General features: G+C 41.1%; 1 protein-coding gene across 15 annotated transcripts in view; it reads right to left on the bottom strand.

Moving 5' to 3' along the window:
- lrrc7 (leucine rich repeat containing 7) overlaps positions 1-20,598 on the bottom strand; it is a 132,005-nt gene that overhangs the window by 13,683 nt on the left and 97,724 nt on the right. For 10 of the 15 annotated variants that reach the window (XM_074635020.1, XM_074635019.1, XM_074635027.1 and 7 more), the window contains 13 exons: positions 18,713-18,812; positions 18,198-18,322; positions 16,565-16,819; positions 16,288-16,410; positions 14,754-14,865; positions 12,164-12,383; positions 9,834-10,334; positions 8,348-8,572; positions 8,016-8,244; positions 7,149-7,499; positions 6,748-6,993; positions 4,933-5,145; positions 2,629-2,796 (listed from right to left, as the gene is read on the bottom strand). In XM_074635020.1, the coding sequence (XP_074491121.1) occupies positions 2,629-2,796; positions 4,933-5,145; positions 6,748-6,993; positions 7,149-7,499; positions 8,016-8,244; positions 8,348-8,572; positions 9,834-10,334; positions 12,164-12,383; positions 14,754-14,865; positions 16,288-16,410; positions 16,565-16,819; positions 18,198-18,322; positions 18,713-18,812 (2,868 nt within the window). The remainder of the gene's footprint in view (positions 1-2,628; positions 2,797-4,932; positions 5,146-6,747; positions 6,994-7,148; positions 7,500-8,015; positions 8,245-8,347; positions 8,573-9,833; positions 10,335-12,163; positions 12,384-14,753; positions 14,866-16,287; positions 16,411-16,564; positions 16,820-18,197; positions 18,323-18,712; positions 18,813-20,598) is intronic. The other 5 variants (XM_074635015.1, XM_074635017.1, XM_074635023.1 and 2 more) reach the window with 3 other exon arrangements.

Raw genomic sequence — 20,598 nt, 5'->3', positions numbered from 1 at the left:
TAGTTTTTAAGTATGAATACCGTAGGGCGGTAACAGATTAGTAAATAGATTGTGCAATGATACCACCAGTCAACATGGAGTCATGACTGACGCAGCTGATAAATACTGTATCAGAATAGAAAGTTATTTATGTGTTGCCCACTCCTTCTACACCAAGAGCCTCTCATCTAAAGCCCCTGAGAACTTGGCTTCATTTCTCTGCAATGATGAAAAGTTCAAATGTCGTTAGTAGGACTGTCAGTATAACTACCCTTGTTGAACGCAGTATTGTTCCAGAAATAACTGCGATAAACAATATTATTGTCATTTTAAGACCATTTTATGCCATTGATATAATGATGATATAATAGCATATTAATGCAAGTCCACCCTTTCTTAAGAACAATGACATTTTACATTCTTATAAGATATTCAGACATTGGAATTGGAATGTGAAAAAAATATTAAAATATCTAAAATAAATAAAACATAAATAAAATAAAACCACACAACCAAAACAATATATAAAATGGAGTCTCGGGCTCTCAACAAAAAATGTACAATATCTGTGCGATGTCCAAGTCTTATGATGGTAGGCAAAACCCTGCTGTTTATTCTGGCATCATGTTGGTTAAAATGTTGGTGACATTCTTATCTTCATTATGACACGGCTTTGTTGAATACTCGATTCTGATTGGTCAATTACGTCTGTTATTTCTTATAGCAGATAGCTGCTATGTACAACAGACCGTTGCCATTTTTGTGTCAAATTATTGATTTCTTAAGTAAATGGCCGTGTAATAAGGGGGATAATGTACAGCTAGTGGGTCATTGTTGTGAAATAAACCCAACTAGGCACGCTGTACATTATCCCTATACGTATATCGTAAGATAAATCAATAACTTAAAAACGATTGAAGTCATGTCCATATATCGTACGATAAGTCAATACCGTAATTAATATGACAGGCCTTGCCTTTAGGTGATATTTATTAGTGGTTTACACTCAAAAACTCAGCCAATGTTTCATCAGGAATGTGAATGTGGTTTGATAAGATTTGATTGACCCACCAACTGTCATCAGATTCAAATGTTGCTGAATTCTGATTGGCTCATCGAAGTATGGAAGTATTTTCCTAACTGGGCCCCGCCCACCTCAAACCAGTAAGAAGAGCACAGAGAAAAAAATAAATACTGAAACCTCTTATGTATAATAACCAAAACTGGAACAAAATGGTTTGTTCATGTACGGTAGCATCCAACTACCCATATCAAGAAGTCGTTTGCGAAAACAAGTCTTCAGGGCCATTAAAAGTGTTACCGGTTCAAAATGTTGACTCTGGCCCTGTTCAGACCTGGTATTAACATGCGTCCTCAGTGATCGGATCACAAGTGGACAGCTCTAAGGACGTCTGTTCACACCTGGCATTAGAATGCGTCTCCACATGCGTCTTGAGTGGCCACTTGTGATCCGATCTCACTTCCCTGCTCTATATGCAAATAAACACGTAGTAAACACATGGTCAATACAGTAGACGTTGTAGCGTAATATTACAGGAATGTCAGCAGTAATATCCTACATATTTGTGAATTTGGGTACATTTTATTAACCTTAACATCAAAATAAAAGGTTAATGTAGCGGCGGTCCCCGGGGACCTCGCCAGGCAACAGCGGGTACAGAGAGCCGTGGAGGAGAGAGAGCGAGCGGGGGGTCGTCAGCATAATAACGCACTTCCTGTGCCTAGACTGATAGTCTGTAGACTATGTAGCCTATAGATAAGATATATTTTAATAAAATACAGCTGCACCGACAGAATACAGTAGAGCACAGAAACCGTTTCCATGCTGCCAGGCAGACAAGCACTCGCCTGTCTATTCACCTGAGGAGCGCAGTGAGACCCCGCGGATCCCAGCGGGACGTCAGTTGAGTCGGCGGTCCTTAATATGGCCCAGGACACATTCACGTATACACTGCTAAAAGGATGTGGCGTTTGAATGTGGTCTGAAAGGTCCGATCTTAATGCGTCTTGAGTGCGTTCACACCTGTCAACCTGTGATCCGATCACTGAGAACGCATGTAAATACCAGGTCTGAACAGGGCCTATTTTGTATTTGTATCATAGTAGAATTGGTTGAATGTGGTGTAGACATGCAATGCATAACAGCTCCACGTGTCAGACAACAAATACCCAGAGACTGACAGAATACAGTAGAGCATTTTAGGATGGGCACAGACAAATGTTTGTTGAGCTGCATCCATCCTTGTTGTTTTGGTCAACTTGAAATATGGAAAGTGTGTTACAGTTCAGCCCAAACACGTGAAATACCAATCCATCACCAGAGTGTGTTCACTTGACGTTAGAAGTCAGTCACGTCGAGAGAGATTCGTGGGATTTTAACGCCAAAACTAAGGTATCATACCCAGTTCATCGATACTCACAGCATGAAGTGGTAGACAAGGTAGTTATAATAATCTAAATCATAATAGCAATAATGGCACAGGTTTTAAAAATAGTTCATGGTTGCTGTAGTTGGGTGAAGAGTCAGTGGCAGCTATTCTCTATAATTACCTAGTAATTATAGAGAATAGCTAGTGTGCAGTAATAAGAGCAGTACCACGGGTTCATTGTTCTCAATGGGATACTCACAGCGTTAGCAGACGGAGGAGGAGGTAGTGGCAGCCAGCGGCCAGCAGGGGGTTCATGCTTAGTGTTATTGTAAAGGTTAAAGTTCAAAGTGCTGCTGCGCCCCTGGCCGTGACCCCCGCCCTGACAGAGCATGCCCAGCGTGAGCGTGTTGTGCTTTAGGACACCACTCTGATTGGAGGAGACAACATCACATGACATGGGTGAATGCAGGGGGAGGGGGGGCGGAGCCCACACAGCGGGCTGCAGCGTGGTGATAACACACTGTGAGCTCCACACACAAATAAACAAACAACAAAAACACTGATAAAACAACAACAACAACAACAACAACAGTGCAGAGTTGCTGAAAGCACAGAGAAATGTTAGCTAGTGATCGGTCAATACTGACAGAGAACATTGTGTCATACAAGCAACAACTGGTGGATCAGTTCATTCCAGCATTAGTGTGTAATGTGTGGATATTTAATCAATTAGCACAGTCCCTAAATGAAAACTGATAACTACAAACTTCTACGTGTGGAGAGACAATATGTTTCAATGCTTCATTTTAGCACCATCGCACAGCTCTGTCCAGATGTCAATGCCAACTTTGTCACTTTCTTGCTGAAAGTTAGACTCTCATGTTTGTACAGTAAATATGAAGCTGGAGCCAGGAGATATAAAGACTGGTAACAGTTAGCCTGGCTCTGTCCAAAGGTAAAATAACACCGGCACCTTTAAAGCTCCTTAAAGACACAATGAGTAGGATTTAAAAAAACAAAACAATGTATAAACTGATCTCTCATTCATCACTTATGCCCCACTAGAAGTGTGTGGTGGTGTCTGTATCTGCAGAGACCCTGAACCTCTGCTTGTATTTCCTCTTTGCTTTTCATTTTGCTGTGTATCGACCCGGTGCCAGATAGTAAGCATGCATCCAAGAGGAAGCTACGAAAATGGCAGACACAGCTCCAAAAAATGCAAAATATAGCGAGGCGAAACGCCAAGCGGACAAAGCTCGTTCCAAAACGAGAGTGAATTTGGGGTTGGCTTCACTGAGCCGGGGAGGAGGGGCCAACTTTGAATGTTGTGTTTACAAACTGCAACCCACAAATCCTACTCATTGTTCCTTTAATTCATTATATATTAACCAAAGTGTAAAAACAAGTTGTGCTTTTACAGGGGTTATTTGCTTTTTTTCACTAGGCCGCTCGTTGCCAGGCAACCAGCGGACACTCCAGGACTAACTGCGCTCGACCAAGAAATAATTAAAGCACATAATTGCCCATAAAACAACAAATTATTTTTAGTGGTGAGTTAGTGAGCCTTAAAGCCCCAAGCACACCAACCCAACATCGGAGAACTAGCGGCGATGAAGGCAGCCTGTTGCGTCGCCTCACGTCGCCTTTGTCTTCGCCGACAAGTTGCACTCGAACACAACGCAAAGACTACAGCCGACGGCCAGTTAGCACGTATATTCTGCGCCTGCGTGAGATGAAATAACTCTCCACACCAGCAGGTCGCGATAGTCTGTATTTGTTGTTCAAAAAGGGAAACGATACTCCTCTATATCTTTACATAGCAAATATTTGTTTGCTGCTATATTAACGCTCTGAAAACCAAATTTAGCACCTTTAAGCTAATGGCCTGCTGCCTGTCGCTTCATATTCAGCATACAGACATGAGAGCGGTATCTTCTCATCTACCTTTTGGCAAGAAAGCTGAAAAGAGTATTTCCCAAAATGTTACACTATTCCTTTAAAGATACTACTGTTCCCTAGATCATTGTTGATACATTATATTTACAGTGCCCTGCAAAATATTTGTATCCTTAACATGTGATTGCATTGATTCTGAATGTTTTTTCTTTTTAAAACAGGTGAAAATATCAAACACCAAAAAGTCAGTTTGTTTAAAGAGCTTATTTAGCCTATTTATTGACTTATTTATTGTTTTAAGATAGTTTTAAAAACAATCCAAAAGCCATATTAAAATCAATCTACTAGAATTCTCTTGGTGACTTTTCACTTGTTCCAAAAAGGATTTTAAGACGAGTCACAAGGTCAGATTTCTTGTCACAATGCAGATTTTGTTTAATTGTATTTCAGGACATATCCAGTAGTGAGTGTGCTGTAGGTCAGGCTGATAGAGCGACAGTGTGGATGGGACACACATGCAGCCGGACACATATCTGGTCAACCTTACAACACAGACTTACACAGATACAAACAGGGAGGGCCTCCGAATGCTGTGTGTGTGTGTGTGTGTGTGTGTGTGTGTGTGTGTCCCTTTTCAGTGTTGTATCAGTGCATTGCATTGACGTACCCTGTCCAATCGTTTGGCCTCTATGTGCCTAAGCAGCTGTTGCCTCCAGTCGGCAGGCATCCTGGAGGTGATGTCTTCAGGCTTCAGCGGTACGCCAGGTCTTACTTTGATGGTGTCGTCAGATGATTTCTCAGGGCAGGTTGCCAGAGTGTAGTCAGGGGGCATCTTCTCCAGCAGGGCAGCCATGGTGGGACGGGCTGACACTGGACGCGCCTGAGGACAACATTCATATTTTATGAAGATGATAAGAAATTAGGTTGGACTTGACAGTGATACAATTATTTAATTTAAAGCTGCACTAATCAATCATTTTTACATCAACAATGGAAAAAATGACTACGTGTATGTGACAGGGATCGTTCATAGTGACCAACCCACTGAGAATAAGCACTAATTTGCAGTTCCCCTCAGCTCTATGGGGCGTTCCAGCATCTTTCAGCTCATTGTTTTGGTTTTAGGGCCCGCAACCTCTGGTTCTGAAAAGTGACGCCAATGCTGAAGTGCCTTAAACTTGCATTCTTTCTAATAGCCAGCAGGGGGCGACTCCTCTGGTTGCAAAAAGAAGTCCGATTGTATAGAAGTCTATGAGAAAATGACCCTACTTCTCACTTGGTTTATTACCTCAGTAAACATTGTAAACATGAGTTTATGGTCTCAATCGCCAGTTTCAAGTCTTCTTCAATACAGCATGATGTTCATTTAGTAAATTATGGTCCCATTTAGAGTCATATTGAATAATAGACGGTGGAGGAGGTAGTGGCAGCCAGTGGCCTGAGATAATAGACCATAAAGCAGGGTATGCTTTAGGGCGTGGCTACCTTGTGATTGACAGATCGCTACCACGGCGTTGTGCAGTCTGGGAGTTGTTCGTGTTTTCGTCTTACAACTTTAACCCTTTCACAGTGAGTTTTCAGTTCAGGAAAGTTAATTATAACCTTTTGGTCACCAAAAAATGTCTTATTCAGCGTTCGGTTGTGCTCCACCCTCTTATGTATCTTCTGGTTGCAAAAGTCCAAGATGGTGACGGCCAAAATGGGTGAGGTCACGGTGAGTCCGTCCACTTCCTATATACAGTCTATCCCCCCTAATGTTTAGGTTCACCACTCTCTGTACAACATTTCACGCAGTAATGCAGACACTATACCATACCATCGTGAAGCCTAAAGGTGAAGCTCTTAACATAGCAGGTGATGTATATTACAAACCTTCACTTTTGGTCTCATGCTTTGGCTAAAGACGGCCAGAATAAGACTCCAGTCATGAGTTCTCAAAATTAGTCTCCTAGTTTCCTTCCTGTGCCTTGGTCTTTTTATGGAGAGAGATGCCAGATGAGGTGCTTTGCTCATCTGATCAGCATGCTGCTGGACACCTCTCTGTGACTATTTTTGGAAAGTCTGACTTGGGGCTAACCCAGGACATGCTGAAGGGGTTATTTATGGATTCAGGGGAATGCTGTGGGATCTGGGGGATTTGGCTGAGGCAAAGGACACCTGCGCTACTCCGCTTAGTCGGCTGCTGCAACGACCTGGACCCAGGTAATTGGTGGAAAATGGATGAATAAAAATGCTCCCACTCAGTCACATACCGTACATACTGTATACTGTAATGTCAAGTACAGATACCTCTATGACAAAGTAGGCTGTTTGTCAGTACCTGGTATTTTGGGTAATTTTGGTAACTTAATTTTACAGGTCTGCAAATTTCATGGTAATTAGGTGATAATTAGCAAGTAACCTATTTGAAATTTCTGCAATGCAAAGACACACAGCTGTAACAGTTTACATTAGCAGCTCAGGTGACAGACAGACAGCCTACCTGAGATGCTCCGTAGGTCTCGGTACTGTAGCTCCTGGCAGACAGGGGGCGGCGCTGAGTGAGGCTCTTGGTTGGATAACCAATCATGGGCTTCTTCTGCTCCTGGTAGGTGGGATAGTCGTCATCATAGCGACCGTTTCTCTTGTTGTGCATCATCTGGCTCTGGCTGTCAGACATGTTGGTGAGCGCGGAGTGCTCCATGGGGGTAGGGTAGGCCGCAGCCCGACCATAAAGAGGAGGGTCCGCCTGCGGACAGGAGAGTTTACAACTATAACAAACATCTACACAAAACCCCAAATGTATTTTAACAGACAGCGTTAATAACAAATGTTTGTATGTCAGTATTCATTTGATTAATTAATTTTCAACAGTTTTAAGACTAAAACACACAAATCTCCTACCTGCTGTCTGTACTGAGCTTCCTGCAGCGCCTCCTGCTGGGCTTCATGGACTCTGCGGAACAAAGCGAGCTCTGTGGAGCTCACCAATGAATCTGCTCTCCTCAAAAACCCTGGCCTGGAGCGCTGTGCTGGGATTGGCTGCTGATGCTGGCTGGGCGGACCATCCTGGTTGATTGGCGATTGGGGGAAAGAAAACATCTCCAGTGGCGGATATGCACGATACCGAGGGCTCACCAACTCCTTGGGTAATGTCTTCCCTGGTTGATTGATGTACTCCAAGGCTTTCGATGAGTGGTTGACATAATCTGGTGTGTTGGGGAAGGGGGGAGGCACCCGACGGTCCATAGTCACCTGATTGGTTAGAATGGTTACTAGTAAGTCCATGAAAAGCTTTCAGGCATTGTTGTTGTCATACAAAACTGTTAATTTTTAGTTTTGTTATCTTAAAGTTAGTTATACTAAAAAATCCTCTGAAAATCTTGTTTTTGCTCTCCACCGGAGGTTTATCTTTTCACCTTGCTGCAGTGAACTTTAACATGAACTACATGAAAGATTGAGAAGAAGAACAAAATTTAAAAGAATGAGCACCCAAACAGCAGAAAGACATAGTTAGAGACTAGCTGGTGAACATAATGGAGAATTTAGCAGCTAAAGAGCCACATATTTCCCTTGTTCGTCAAGACCAAAACCAGAGCTAGAGGCAGAGCTGAATATTGGAATTACATTTGCCAGGAAAGATGATGCAAAATAAAACAATATTGTTCCATAACTGCTGGTAAAAGTTGTATTAACAACTTATTTCTGCTGCCCTCAAGTGGCCCAAAAACATCAGTTATTGCAGGTTTAAGAATGAAACTGGCTGCTAACCTGGGGGTTGTAGTTGTGGTCGAAGTGGTAGGCCTTATGTGGGACGGCAGGTTTTTGGTTCTGTCCTGACTGGTTCTGGTTGCCGTGTCCTGGGAAGATCAGCTCATCGTCTAACATGGGGGCAGACTGTGACCGCGACATGTTGGTCTGCTCCATAGAACCGGGCAAATCTTGACGGTCCAAACTAGTCTGTTGCTCAATGGATGAGCTGTAGCTGTCCATGGGAATACTGTCGAGAGAACGAGAAATCAGCGACACCGCTACAATCACTTGACCTACTGACGTAACATGTTGATGCTCCTATTTGTTAAGTAAAATAACAACAAACTTACCTGTAGACCTTGTAGGAGCCGATGTCAATCTCATCGATGCTCTGTGACTTCTTAAACTTGGATCTCGTCTCCCTCATCATGGGGGACAGGCGGTCCGAGCTTTTACTCATCACCACGGTTACCTTGTTGCCCCCGCTGACAGTTAGCTGGTCCTTCCTGTTTCCATCCCCCTGATTCTCGTGGTACGTCCAGCTGCCAGGCAAAGGCCCTGAGCCTTGTTCCATTCTTGCAGCAAAAAACACGAGAAGTGTTATACTAATGTAAGCCGCAAAAAATTAGCTGGACTAGAGCGGTGGATTTTGCACAAATATTATGGAAGCATTTTACTGTGGATTATCTGCAGCCAACATCGGATGGTTTATAAAACAGCATTTACTCCACTCACAGATTGACATTTGAGATTGGGGCTGCAGCTAACAACTATTGTCATTACAGATTAATCTGTTGATTATGTTTTAATTAATCTATGAATTATCTAGATCATAAAATGAAAACAAATTGTAAAAATACACATTAACATTAAAGAAGAAATGAAAATTATTAAATTTACAAGTATATAAAATTGTCATATTTTGTGTCGTCATTCGCTAACAGACAATAAGAGATCTCTGCCTACCGAATGTCTGGTCATTTCTAACTGCAAAGTTGTTGCTAGAATGGCGGCGAGAAAGGTTGCTAACAAACCTACGCCTCTTACATGTTCTGGATTTGGACAGGTTAGATACAACCGTTTATCTACATGCGTACGTACTCAGGTGCCACATGCGGATAACGCGCTGTTATTGGTCAACGTTGTCTTGGACGTGGCCCCGGGGGAGAGAGCCGGAGAAGGAATAAAACCTGCGACCACGAGTCACATTCTGTAGCCATTTAGTGGTTTCGGAGGAGAGCTCCAAGAATAGTTTTGTTTTTTAAACTCTGAACAGCAGCAACAGTGAGTGAACCGTCTGTGTGTGCCTGTGAGCATGTTAGCAGAACAGCAGTAGCAACAATTCTTTGAAAGTGTTTCTGTTACAACGGGTGATTACAAGCACAAAATTTCTGCATGTCACCGCCTCAATATGAAGGGCCGCCCCAAAGACTTCTCTTCTATAAGAGTCTATATTTTGTGAAGCTGCATCAGCGAATGTTTGGCATTTTTGCTTGATAATAAGCATAAATGTTAAGTTCATTATCTGATGATCATTTTTTTTTATTAATCAACTGATTATTTGAGAATTTGAGAGTGGAATCAGTCAAACCTGGAAAAGTTTCGAAACACAGGATAAAGAGCATTGGTTCCCTGTTATCTACCATATAGACCCAGGAGTATGACGGATAGGCTGATCAAAATGCTGCACCTTCAACCAGAGAAAACGGTACAAATGCTGCTGTAACGGTTGGCTGAAATGAAAACCTACAAACCCCGGGGGTCGTGAAGCCTTCCACATAAACACATACACATTTCAGGGCTAACTGTGGGACTGTTGGAGCTCCATTCAGTTACCTTGGATCCAGGTCCTTGCGGTCAGGGTTGGGGCTGGAGGTGGGCGTCAGGTCCAGTTTGGAGGGAAAAGCGGTTCGGTCCTCCAGCGGGCTGGGGGTTCTGGTCCAGTTCTGCCAAGGGTTCTGGGAAGAATGTCCAGATTGTGGGTCATTGTCCGGAGTAGAGCGTTGATTGCCGTGGAATGGGAGCGTCTGAGTGTCCAGCTCCAGAGGTACACCTACGATTCGTTCCTGCCGGAGGAGGGGGCGCCGTCCGTGTGATGACTGGCGGGGTTTGGAGCCCAGTGGTGGGTTTCCCTGACTACCAGTCGAGGATGGTGGGTCCATAGGAGACTCCTCAGCGTCAAAACCTGTGTTGTCATAGTGAGGGGCCTCAGACCAATCAAAAGGCTCGCTCAGTGGACGTCGATCCCCACGCTGCTGCAGGGTTCCTGATGGAGGGGTTTCTCTCTGAGACAGCAGGGGCTTGGAGTCGATGGGTTTGGGGAACGACTGAGCCAGCCTGCAAAGTTACAAAATATTAAACACTAATTATGCTGTGGAAAATAATAAAATGAACTGAGTTATACTGAAGTGCCGCACTAAATTATGATGTGCTGTATATTCAATCAGAGCCAATGGGCACTGGGACAGCATAACTTTCTCTCCCTCTCTCTGATGTCTCTCTGGAAGATCAATTTGGCCAACAACCATGTTTGTTGTAATTAATGTTTCTGAGAGCAGCTTTGAACAGAAAATATTAATGCCTTCAACCTCCCTCACTGCCACTCGCTGTTTGCAAATACCACATTTTTCACAAGTACACAGACGAAAGGACAAGTATACAGATTGTGATCTGTACATCACCCCAGGGCGTGTGAAATGACAACTTTAATGTCAAAAAATACTAAAGCGAGCTTTCAACCTGCAGGGGCTCCTTAGAACGAGGAGAGGCATGGGAGGAGTGAGGATGAAGAAATGAGATTTTAACATTATTATAGACGTTGATAGAGAAATAGAAAAGGTTACCGTTCTTTAAAATAATTATCAGACTGAAAATTAGACCTATTAGACCAATGTTTTCTAAACTTTTTAAAAATGACAAACCATTACGACCCAATTCACAATAGGCCTTATCTTTAAATGGGAGAAGAGTGAATTTGTGTATAAATGTTCCTGATTATTTTTACTGTCATTTCTGCATCACCTTATATTATCCGAATGGGTAAACCAGCCTTTTTGAAGAGATGTAAGTTTTTGATAAATCACAACTTTGTTTTATGCATGTCTTAATGAAAACATATACACTTTTTAAATGAGACCAAATAAATACATTTCTGTGGAGTAAACAGACTCTCATTTTTTTCCTCTCATCAGTAAAACAAACAGAATGGACGCCTGCCTTTCATATGAGATTCAACGTTTTAAGTAGGCCACAATTATCAGAACAATACGAACATTCAGGCTCCCTCATGTGGATCAAAGATGTACTGCAGATATAGTAACTGTTAAATAAAAGAAAATCTGCAAATTTATTTGGCGACCCTAATAAAATCTCCTGCAACCCACCTGTGGGTCCCGAGCCAGTCTTTGGGAATGATTGTATTAGACCGATAAATCAGACAATGACAAGAAAATGCCCAAAGATACGTTTCAGGTAGTGTAGAAACATCTGTAATTTAAACTATAAACTGTAAAATGGTTTGTTCAATAAACAAATTTCGGGGTTTATGTCATGTGTTGATGTAAAAAAAATTATATCGTGGGGTATGCAAATATCGTTACCGACATCAGGCTCCAATCTTCAGTATCGTTGAAGCTATACTGAAAATGTCAATAAATATGTCCGTCAGTTTAAGTTGAGATGTTTGTTGTAGTTCATAGCTTTGTGCAGTTTTTGATATAATTCCAAATCTGTCAAACGTCATCATCACAACAACGCCAGTAGATGGATCAAGCCTCTTTATTTGCTTCTTTTTATGTGTCGGTGTAAAAAAGAATCCTCTAGATAGTAATGAAGCGTGGACTGGACAGCTTTGAAGCAGAGGAGAAGAGAGTGGAGAGGGGGAAAGACAGAGAATCCTGAACAGAAGACTGCAGCATCCTAATGACTCTCTGACCTTGACTGAGCGAGCGGAGAGATGAGAAAGACACAGAAAGATGGAGAGAGGAGAGGATGGATGGAGCGATTGGATAGATGGATGATATGGATGATAGATGGAGGAGATTGGAGAGGGGTTGGAAGCAAAAGAGAAGAGGAGATGATGGATGGTCGGAGGGATGTGATGAAATTGAACATGAAGCAGGCATGTGTGTGTGTGTGTGTGTGTGTGTGTGTGTGTGTGTGTGTACCTGTTGGTCCAGTGTGTTTGAGGGGCCTGGTCCTTGCTCGGGGCCGGCAGGGCGGGAGTGTGTGGGTGTGCGTGAGAGTGTGCGTGTGAGTGTGAGTGTGCGTTGCCGGGCGGGTTGGAGGAGCCGGAGGAGCCCTGTGAGGGTGAGTAGTCGGAGTAGGTGGCTGAGGAGCCGCTGTGGTTCAGACAGTGGAGCTTATCCACCTCTTCATCTGTAGACTCTGGACAGAGACAGAGAGACACAAAGCGCTGTTCAGGGAAAATGTCACATCCTTTTCTTTCTGATAGCCCGAGTGCTCAAGTGCTAAAATGCCTTTGTGTCATGTCTGTATCTTATCCCCCTGGTTTTCATTTCTCTCCTCAGATCTTTATCATAATACCCAGTGGTATTGCTTGTATTGGTGGTGATTTAAGAATATGTTCAGGTGACTTAAACCACTTTGGTGGCCATATTTAAAACCACGGTGACAGTAGTTTCGGTACCCAGCTGATTGATACCTGAATGTATAATGTGGACATCTCAAAAGAATGAACAGACAGGGCTAATTTCTGTTTTGATTTAATCAAAGATGCTCAACATCAAAAAGATTTTGTGTTTGAATGTGATAATCTAAACACAGATTTTTGCTATTTCTGCCCAAGGTAACTATTATTTTAAGCAAAAGCTTGTGGCCACATGTTAACGTGAAAATTCATGGAAACAATGTGTGCAGTGTTTGAACGAAACGATCAATTGGTCAACACATAATTAATAAAGACATTTAAGCCATTTATTTATTACGCAAAAATGTGTGACATGTGCCAGTTCCAAATGTGAGGATTTGAGCTTTTCTCTGTTTTATTGCATCGTAAATTTAAAATCTTTTTTTTTTACTTTTTTCCCCCAAACAAAAAAAAGTAATTTAAAGGCTTCACTTTTGGTTCTGATGAATTGCAATTGGCATTTTTCACTATTTTCTGATATTTAACAAGAATTACCACCTCACGGTTGTATGTTGCCGTTTACATCCATCTCTGTCCAAAATGTCATCACTTCATCATTTTATCCTGTTAGACATTTGTGTGAAATTGTCATAATTAATGAATTCTTCAGTTCTGACCAAAGACATGTTTTGTGAGGTCACAGTGACCTTGTCCTTTGACCACCAAAATCTAATCAGTTCATCCTTGAGTCCAAGTGGATGTCAAAATCAAAGAAATTTGCTCAAGGCGTTCCTGAGATAACGTGTCCATGACAAATGGACACGTTATCGGACAGACGGACAACCTGAAAACATAATGCCTCCAGCCACGGCTGCCGCTGGCTCAGAAGCATACAAACTAAACTAAACTATTTAATCAAAGATAAAATAATAATAATTCAAGGAATCCTTAGTTGCAGCTCCAGATGCGTCTTGTGTTTGCGTTTGTGTAGGTTGACAGTCAAGGGGGAAAGAGGTAAAGGGTCATGAGTGAAGCTATGGCAGAGCTAAGAAAGGATCCTCATATGAAAGTCAACACGATTTCATAATTTTAATCTTGTGTTAAAGATACAGACCCTTATTAGGACAAAGCAATCCTCCCAAATCCCAGCTCGCTGTTTGAATAATGAAACTAAACTGTGAACTATGTTGCCAAAGCTTAAAAAGCTAATGAGAGCTACAGTACAACATCAGAAGTATATCCAGAATGGATGAGTTGCATTGAAGCCTGTATACTGCATCAGATGTAATGAGAGGCAGAAGAATCACATGTCTTTCTTAATCTTGTCATCTGTCTCTTAACCCAGATTCCTGCAGTGCTCTCATTATACGTTTGGACAACATTGAGTCCACTGCACTGACGCAAGACACGGCCTGGTTATAAAAAATGTGTTTAACTGTTTTGAAAAATCTTTATTTAACCACACTAGTCCCATTTAAATCAAGAAGGAGAAGCTCTTTTGGAAGGGAGACGTGGAAAGAAAGCAGCATCAAAACAAACACAACAGTAGCAGAAAGGCAAAGCAGGGCCAGCGGGCTCATGAGTCAGACCTATTAAGATCTTGACAAAACAAACCAAAGAAAGCTCCTTATTAACTTCACCACCAGATCCTTCATTAAGAATTTACCCTCACCGGGACAGACAAGCCGTTTTAGTTTTAATCATTTCACAGCGAGTTCCCTGACAAAGGAGTAGATTACATGACGGAGCTCTGAATTAGACGGAGCAACAGTTTGTCACGGAGAAGAGATAATAAACTGTTATGGGATTAAGGCAGTAAATTATTTAGAACAAGAAACTGATTTTTGATAGGGCTGTAAAATTAGCTTTGGGCTCATTAGAAAAATGTGGTTTACCTCAGATGAAACTGAGGCCTTCGGGGCAAAATAAGTAAAAAGGGTCGAGCACACTTTAGACTGGAATCTAGATTCAGTGTAGAGGTTTATGGTATTCCCTCCCGCTCTCTGTTATGTGCTGGAATTAATCGGCTTTTCTACCGAGACTAATTAGTGGGCACTATTACAACATGCCCCAAAGCGCTGTACAATAGACTACATTAAATTACTGTTTCTACATGCGTGTGTATGAGCCTCTTTGTGTCGCTGCACATATACAGCACCATACAGTACCTTTCTTGTCCTTCCCCAGCAGCACCACCTTCGGTTTGTACATCGGTGGCTCCACCAGGGTGGGCCTCATGTCAGAGATACGGATGTCGTTGGGAGAGCCGCCCATCGAGTCCTGTGGAGAGACAAAACCCACAGGTAAGACGGCCTTGGAGACAGCTTGAGAGCTAATAGGCTAATGACCACCAAGTTGTGGATAGTGAGCAGCAGCCAGAATCGCTCAGTTACATTTTTAAGCTCATCAATTTTTTAACCTTATAAATAAAACAGCTCTGAATCAGGAGACTGCTTGTCCCGTCAGTCTGTGAAGCTAATGTTAGTCAAAGCTGGCGAAGTGGGAAGCTGTAAACGATCTGATAAAGAGGTCATCAGATATGCTTTGATACTGAAAACTTCAAAAGTTAAATAGATAAATAATGAGCATTTTAATTAGCAAGTATTTAGCAGTAGCTGGTATATTTAAAAGAACCCTGTGGAGTTTTTCACCTAAAGTGAATGTTTTTTTATGAGTGTGTGCCCGTTTTGTTTGTCTCTTGCCTTGAGGATGCACATACATGCGCAAATGCATACTAACTTTGATGTGAATACATTCATAACTTCTTGTAGATCAACTACAACGAAAGGCCTTGTCCACAAGTACACAGGTATTTTTGTAAACGTAGCTTTTTCTATGCGTTTTGGGATTTCGCCCACACGCAATCGCCGTTTTAGGTCACTGAAAACGGAGCTTTTGTAAAACTCCAGCCAGGGTGAAGACTTTCAGAAACTCCATTTTCAGTATTAACTGGGAAGACGGAGTTCTTGGTTTGTAATGTCAGAGTGTGCTCCGTTATCTCCTTTGTGAGGTGTCATTAATGAGGTGACATGTCATGCAACAGCAGCATAAACACATCCATGGAACGGTGGGAAATCTTTCTAACATGACTTTTCACATCTTCACACATAAATGTAGAGTTACTCTTCCACTATATGGAGGAGCAGAGAATGTGCTACTGAGGTCACTGCTACATTATCCAACGCAACACTCCCACGACAAAGACCCCGTTGCCGGTGTGTGTGTGTGTGTGTGTGTGTGTGGTCCAACCTGCCCACTGGCCTTGACAGCGCTTCAATTGTGTTTTTTGCGTTTTCATACAAACAGAGATTTTCATTAAACCGCGCTTTTGTGGACGGGATTTTTTTTGAGAATGAAGGAGGACAAACGCAGTTTACAAAAATACCTGTGTACGTGTGGACTAAGCCTAACAGAGAATGTGCTGTGATCTGTGTAGCATCACACCACTAGACAACACTGACTGTTATGTTTAGGTATACATTTTATCTACATTGTCCTTAATTCTTACCCTGATAACTGTAAAAATCACAAGACAAGAGACATGAATATGGCTGTAAAGGTGGATGAAATTGGGTAACAATTCTGTTTAAATTTACTGTGTGCGTGTGTGTGTGTGTGTGTGTGTGTGTGTGTGTGTGTGTGTGTGTGTGTGTGTGTGTGTGTGTGTGTGTATATATGTGTGCAGCACTCTATGTGACAAACCTCAGAGCTCTCCGTCAGGTCCTCTTTGTCCTTCCTCTTGGGAATGTCAATGCCAGAGTTGTGCATTGATCCCTGATCCATTAGCTGAGACTGAGAGAAGTCCTGCATCTCTCTGTCTATCACCTGGAAAACACAAACACACACACACACGCTCAAATAATTTGTTCTGCGTGTCTTATGATCACAGATCTCAATCCTGCAGACACACTGATATGTATTGTGTGGTGATATTAAATACATGTGTGTGAGTGAGTGCATGTGTGTGTGTGTTTCCTACCTCTTTGGGAGGCAGGGGCCACGGTGGTTCGTACTGTTCTTTGCTGAGGTGTGTGTGTTCCATGTTGGTTCCTGCCGAGGTGGCAGTGCCTGTGCTCAGCTGGTGCTGGTGCTGGTGCTGATGCTGGTGCTGGTGTTGGTGCTGGTGCCCGTGTCCGGCGTGTACGCTTTTACCCACAAGGCTTTGCACTGACTTGACCATGTTCTTGAGGTCCTCAGGGTAGGGGGTTGGGTAGCGCTTTAGGTTTATCTCCACCTACACACAACAATGGAAATGGGTTCAGCAAAACGTGCAAACACAGAACACACACTGAGCAAAGATTAAGTAGGAATGATGTAAAAAAGGGTGTTTGCCGACGTGAAACTTCAAAACAGTCTGTTGAAATGTTTCTTTCATTCATTACTTGTTGATTGTTTATATGTTGTCCCTTTCTAGTTTCTTTCTCAATGGCTGTTAATTGACATTGTGTTGCTGACCGTTCAAAAATGTTTCAGACAAATCAGAAGAGATCATAATAGTAATATGAGAAGAACTAAATGTTACTCGGAATATATTTTGAACTGTGAATTCACTTTTGAAAGTTTACTTTAAAGGAGCAGTGTGTAGGATCTATAAATGGCTCATTCTTATCTAACATAAACACAATGATTCTTATTTTCAGGTGATTATAAACTAAAGAAAACATACTTATCAATATTATATTCAATTTCTGTCAATAGATCCCCTAATTGTTACACACTGGTTCTTTAAAATATAACCTTGAGGTTACTCAACACAAACGTGAAAATATCCTAGATCATTTAACAATACTAGTTTCAGGTTTCTATTTGTCACATATTCAACATATCTCTACTTTTTGCAGTGGAATGCTTTGTTGCCCCCTCCAGTACCGCGGTTGATATAATAAATATCAAAATACAATACATACAACAAAGAAAATATATACAACAAAACATACTATATAGATACTATAGGGTTAAAGTCGGATATTATGTCTATTTCTGTGTAAGTAGTCTATGAGAGCAATGCAAAAAACAGAGTCAAATTCCTTGTATGTGCACACATACTTGGCCAATAAAGCCAGTTCTGATTCTGATATTAAGTCAATTCTATAATATAATATTTAAACCTCATCACAGAGAAATCATGACTTTTTTTATCACCTTTGTATGTCAAATAGCTACAAATACTACAGCACCCATGAGCCTCAGCAGTTGAAATCAGACATAACATCAGGGATAAAGTAACACCACAGTCGTCATATTGATCCCAAACTCTCTCTCTCTCTCTCTCTCTCTCTCTCTCACTCTCTCTCCCTCTCTCTCTCTCTCTAGTTTCTCCCACAGTCTTGTATCTTTGACTTTTTCTCAATGAGACACATTTCTTTCCAGTACATTTGCTCACTGTTTGTCCTGATGATTCAACCTGGAGAATTTCATGCTAATTCAAGAGTTGGAGGTTCTCCAGCAGCCACTCAGTTCACGCTGTCTTTGCAGAACTTGAATATAAACCCTGTTTGCCTCATATGACCCCTCCTGCTCAGCTACTCTAAAGAAAGACAGACAGACAGACAGACAGACAGACAGACAGACAGACAGACAGACAGACAGAAACAGAGAGAGAAAGAGCTGACCTTGACCTTCCCAGAGTTGTCTTCCTCTTCTTTCTTGTCCTCAAAGTCAAAGGCCACAGTCATCCTCTGCTGTCTCTGCTCCTCCCACAGAGTAGGATTAAAGCTGTCACTGTCCGACTGGTAATCTGTACACACACACACACACACACACACACACACACACGCACACACACACACACACACACACACACACACATATAAACACACATCAAGGACATGGTTAAAACTGCTATTAAACAATAGGTCTAACTGTCGGACACACGCTTATTTCTGCACAAATACTGCTGCATTCAAGTCATATGTACATTTACAAACACACAAATAACACATGCACACGTTCATTTACAAAAACAACAACTTCAGAGCACATAACATCCTATAATGTAACAAAAGTTAACATTGTAGTATTGCTAAGTGTAATAAAACAAATACAAAACATCCTGTGACCTTCTTTAAATGTCTACCCAAACACATAACCATACACACACACACACACACACACACACAGTTTGTACCCTCATCATGTCGCGGTTGCTGAGGAAACATGTAGTTGGTCAAAACCTTCTGTTTGGTTTCAGGGTGGGCTTCTGTCTGCAGCGGGATCAGAGCCTTGGACTGCAAACACACACACACACACACATTTATATTAGTATTCTTGTGGGGACGTCCACTGACCACATTGTGAAACAAAAAGATGGTTATTAGAATGTCTGATTGGCTACAGGAAACTTCAGTTTATTCAGAGCTCGACTTGCAACAAAACCCGCCTGCCAATATCTGTAATCCAAATTTAATTTTGCAATCTGAACAGTGACTTAAATTAATTGTCGAATGCCTCCTTAATCTGCATGTTCACCTCATAAAATAAACATTGACTGATATACATGTATATTAAAATGATAATGCTGTAAATATAAATGTTATCACACACAAAAAGTTGAAATATATTAATTAGGGCTGTCAAAACTAACATGATAATAACGCAAATTAATTTTAACGCCAATAATTTCTTTAATGCATTAATGCAATTTTTAGGTTGTAGATACTGGCATCATATGAAACTACAAGACCTAAGGAATCCATTGGTACCAACCATGTCATACTAACGCTCAAACTTATGCAAAATTTTGGCAAGGAAAAATGGACAATATTTAGCCTGATTGAATCAATTATATCAATTAGAATATCATTGTTTTGTGTTGTTGGCTGATTTCCAGTCATAAATATATACATATATTTGCATAAAGCATGCATATTTACCAACTACATGTTGATTAGAGTATTAAATACTTGAAAAAATCTCTCTTTCAAATCTCCCTTTAAGGTACACAAAAAGTGCTATTAATTGTGATTACTTATGGACGATCATGCAATTAATCACGTTTAATCTATTTTAAAGGATTGAAAGGCCTAATAGTAATGCAATGGAATTTTCACTTTCTGTTTAAATTAAAGAAAGCCACTCATAAACTCTTCTGCACTGCAGAAAAATGTAATGTCAATTTTGTTGGTATTTGATTATTCAAGCTGTCAGTTGCAATGCATGATATGACAAGTGAACATGACATTACTGCATTTGGGTTCAATTTAGTTACAGGATACGCATACATTAGTGCCAATTTTAAATGTAAATTTAAGACTGAACTGCCATTTTACAAATTGCATTAGAATTTTAAATGTGCTTTCTTCTTAAGCAGCTCAATAAGGATCCAGTGTTGTGGTGACTTAGATTTCAATTTCATTTACTTTGATTAAACTAAACTTTAAATGTCACGAAGAATATTTTTGTATCGTGAAAAATAGCGTAGTTGAGAACAAAATAATATGTGATCATGGATGGAGGAATAACTCTACATAACTTACACCAGAGATTGTTTTATCCAGTATTTGCATTCTCATTATTATTTTGTTATGGAGTCTCAACATTGTTTTTGAGAAGATTTATATGTAATTAATTATCCAAAAAAAGCATGTTATAAAGTAATTATGGGTCCCAAAAACTAAACATATGACAAATAGAGACAGAGGGATCCGTAAAATCACTAGTACTATGATGGCAGCTGTGGTAAATTCAATATAATGTATTGTATGCACAGCAGTATTTTCATCAGTACAGGGTCATGCCATACTTCATGTATTGTGATCTACTCTTCTGCAACTTGCCTTTTAGATAATAAGCTGATGTAAGTGAAACTCAACACTTACTGCAGATGTTTCACAATAAAAGTGTTCCTGGGAGGTATAATACTACTTGCTCCACTGAAAGTGTCTTTTTTTAATAACAAATATGATCAGATAGGAGACAAATAGCCTGTCTCAAATAAAGGCCTGGTCATCTGATTGAAGCTGTGTGCGTTTGTGCTGCATACTAGTTAGCATGTACAGTCTCTTGGTAACAGTG

This window comes from Sebastes fasciatus, chromosome 5, assembly GCF_043250625.1.
Source record: "Sebastes fasciatus isolate fSebFas1 chromosome 5, fSebFas1.pri, whole genome shotgun sequence".
Classification (NCBI taxonomy): domain Eukaryota; kingdom Metazoa; phylum Chordata; class Actinopteri; order Perciformes; family Sebastidae; genus Sebastes; species Sebastes fasciatus.
This window is presented reverse-complemented; position numbering and strand designations above follow the sequence as displayed.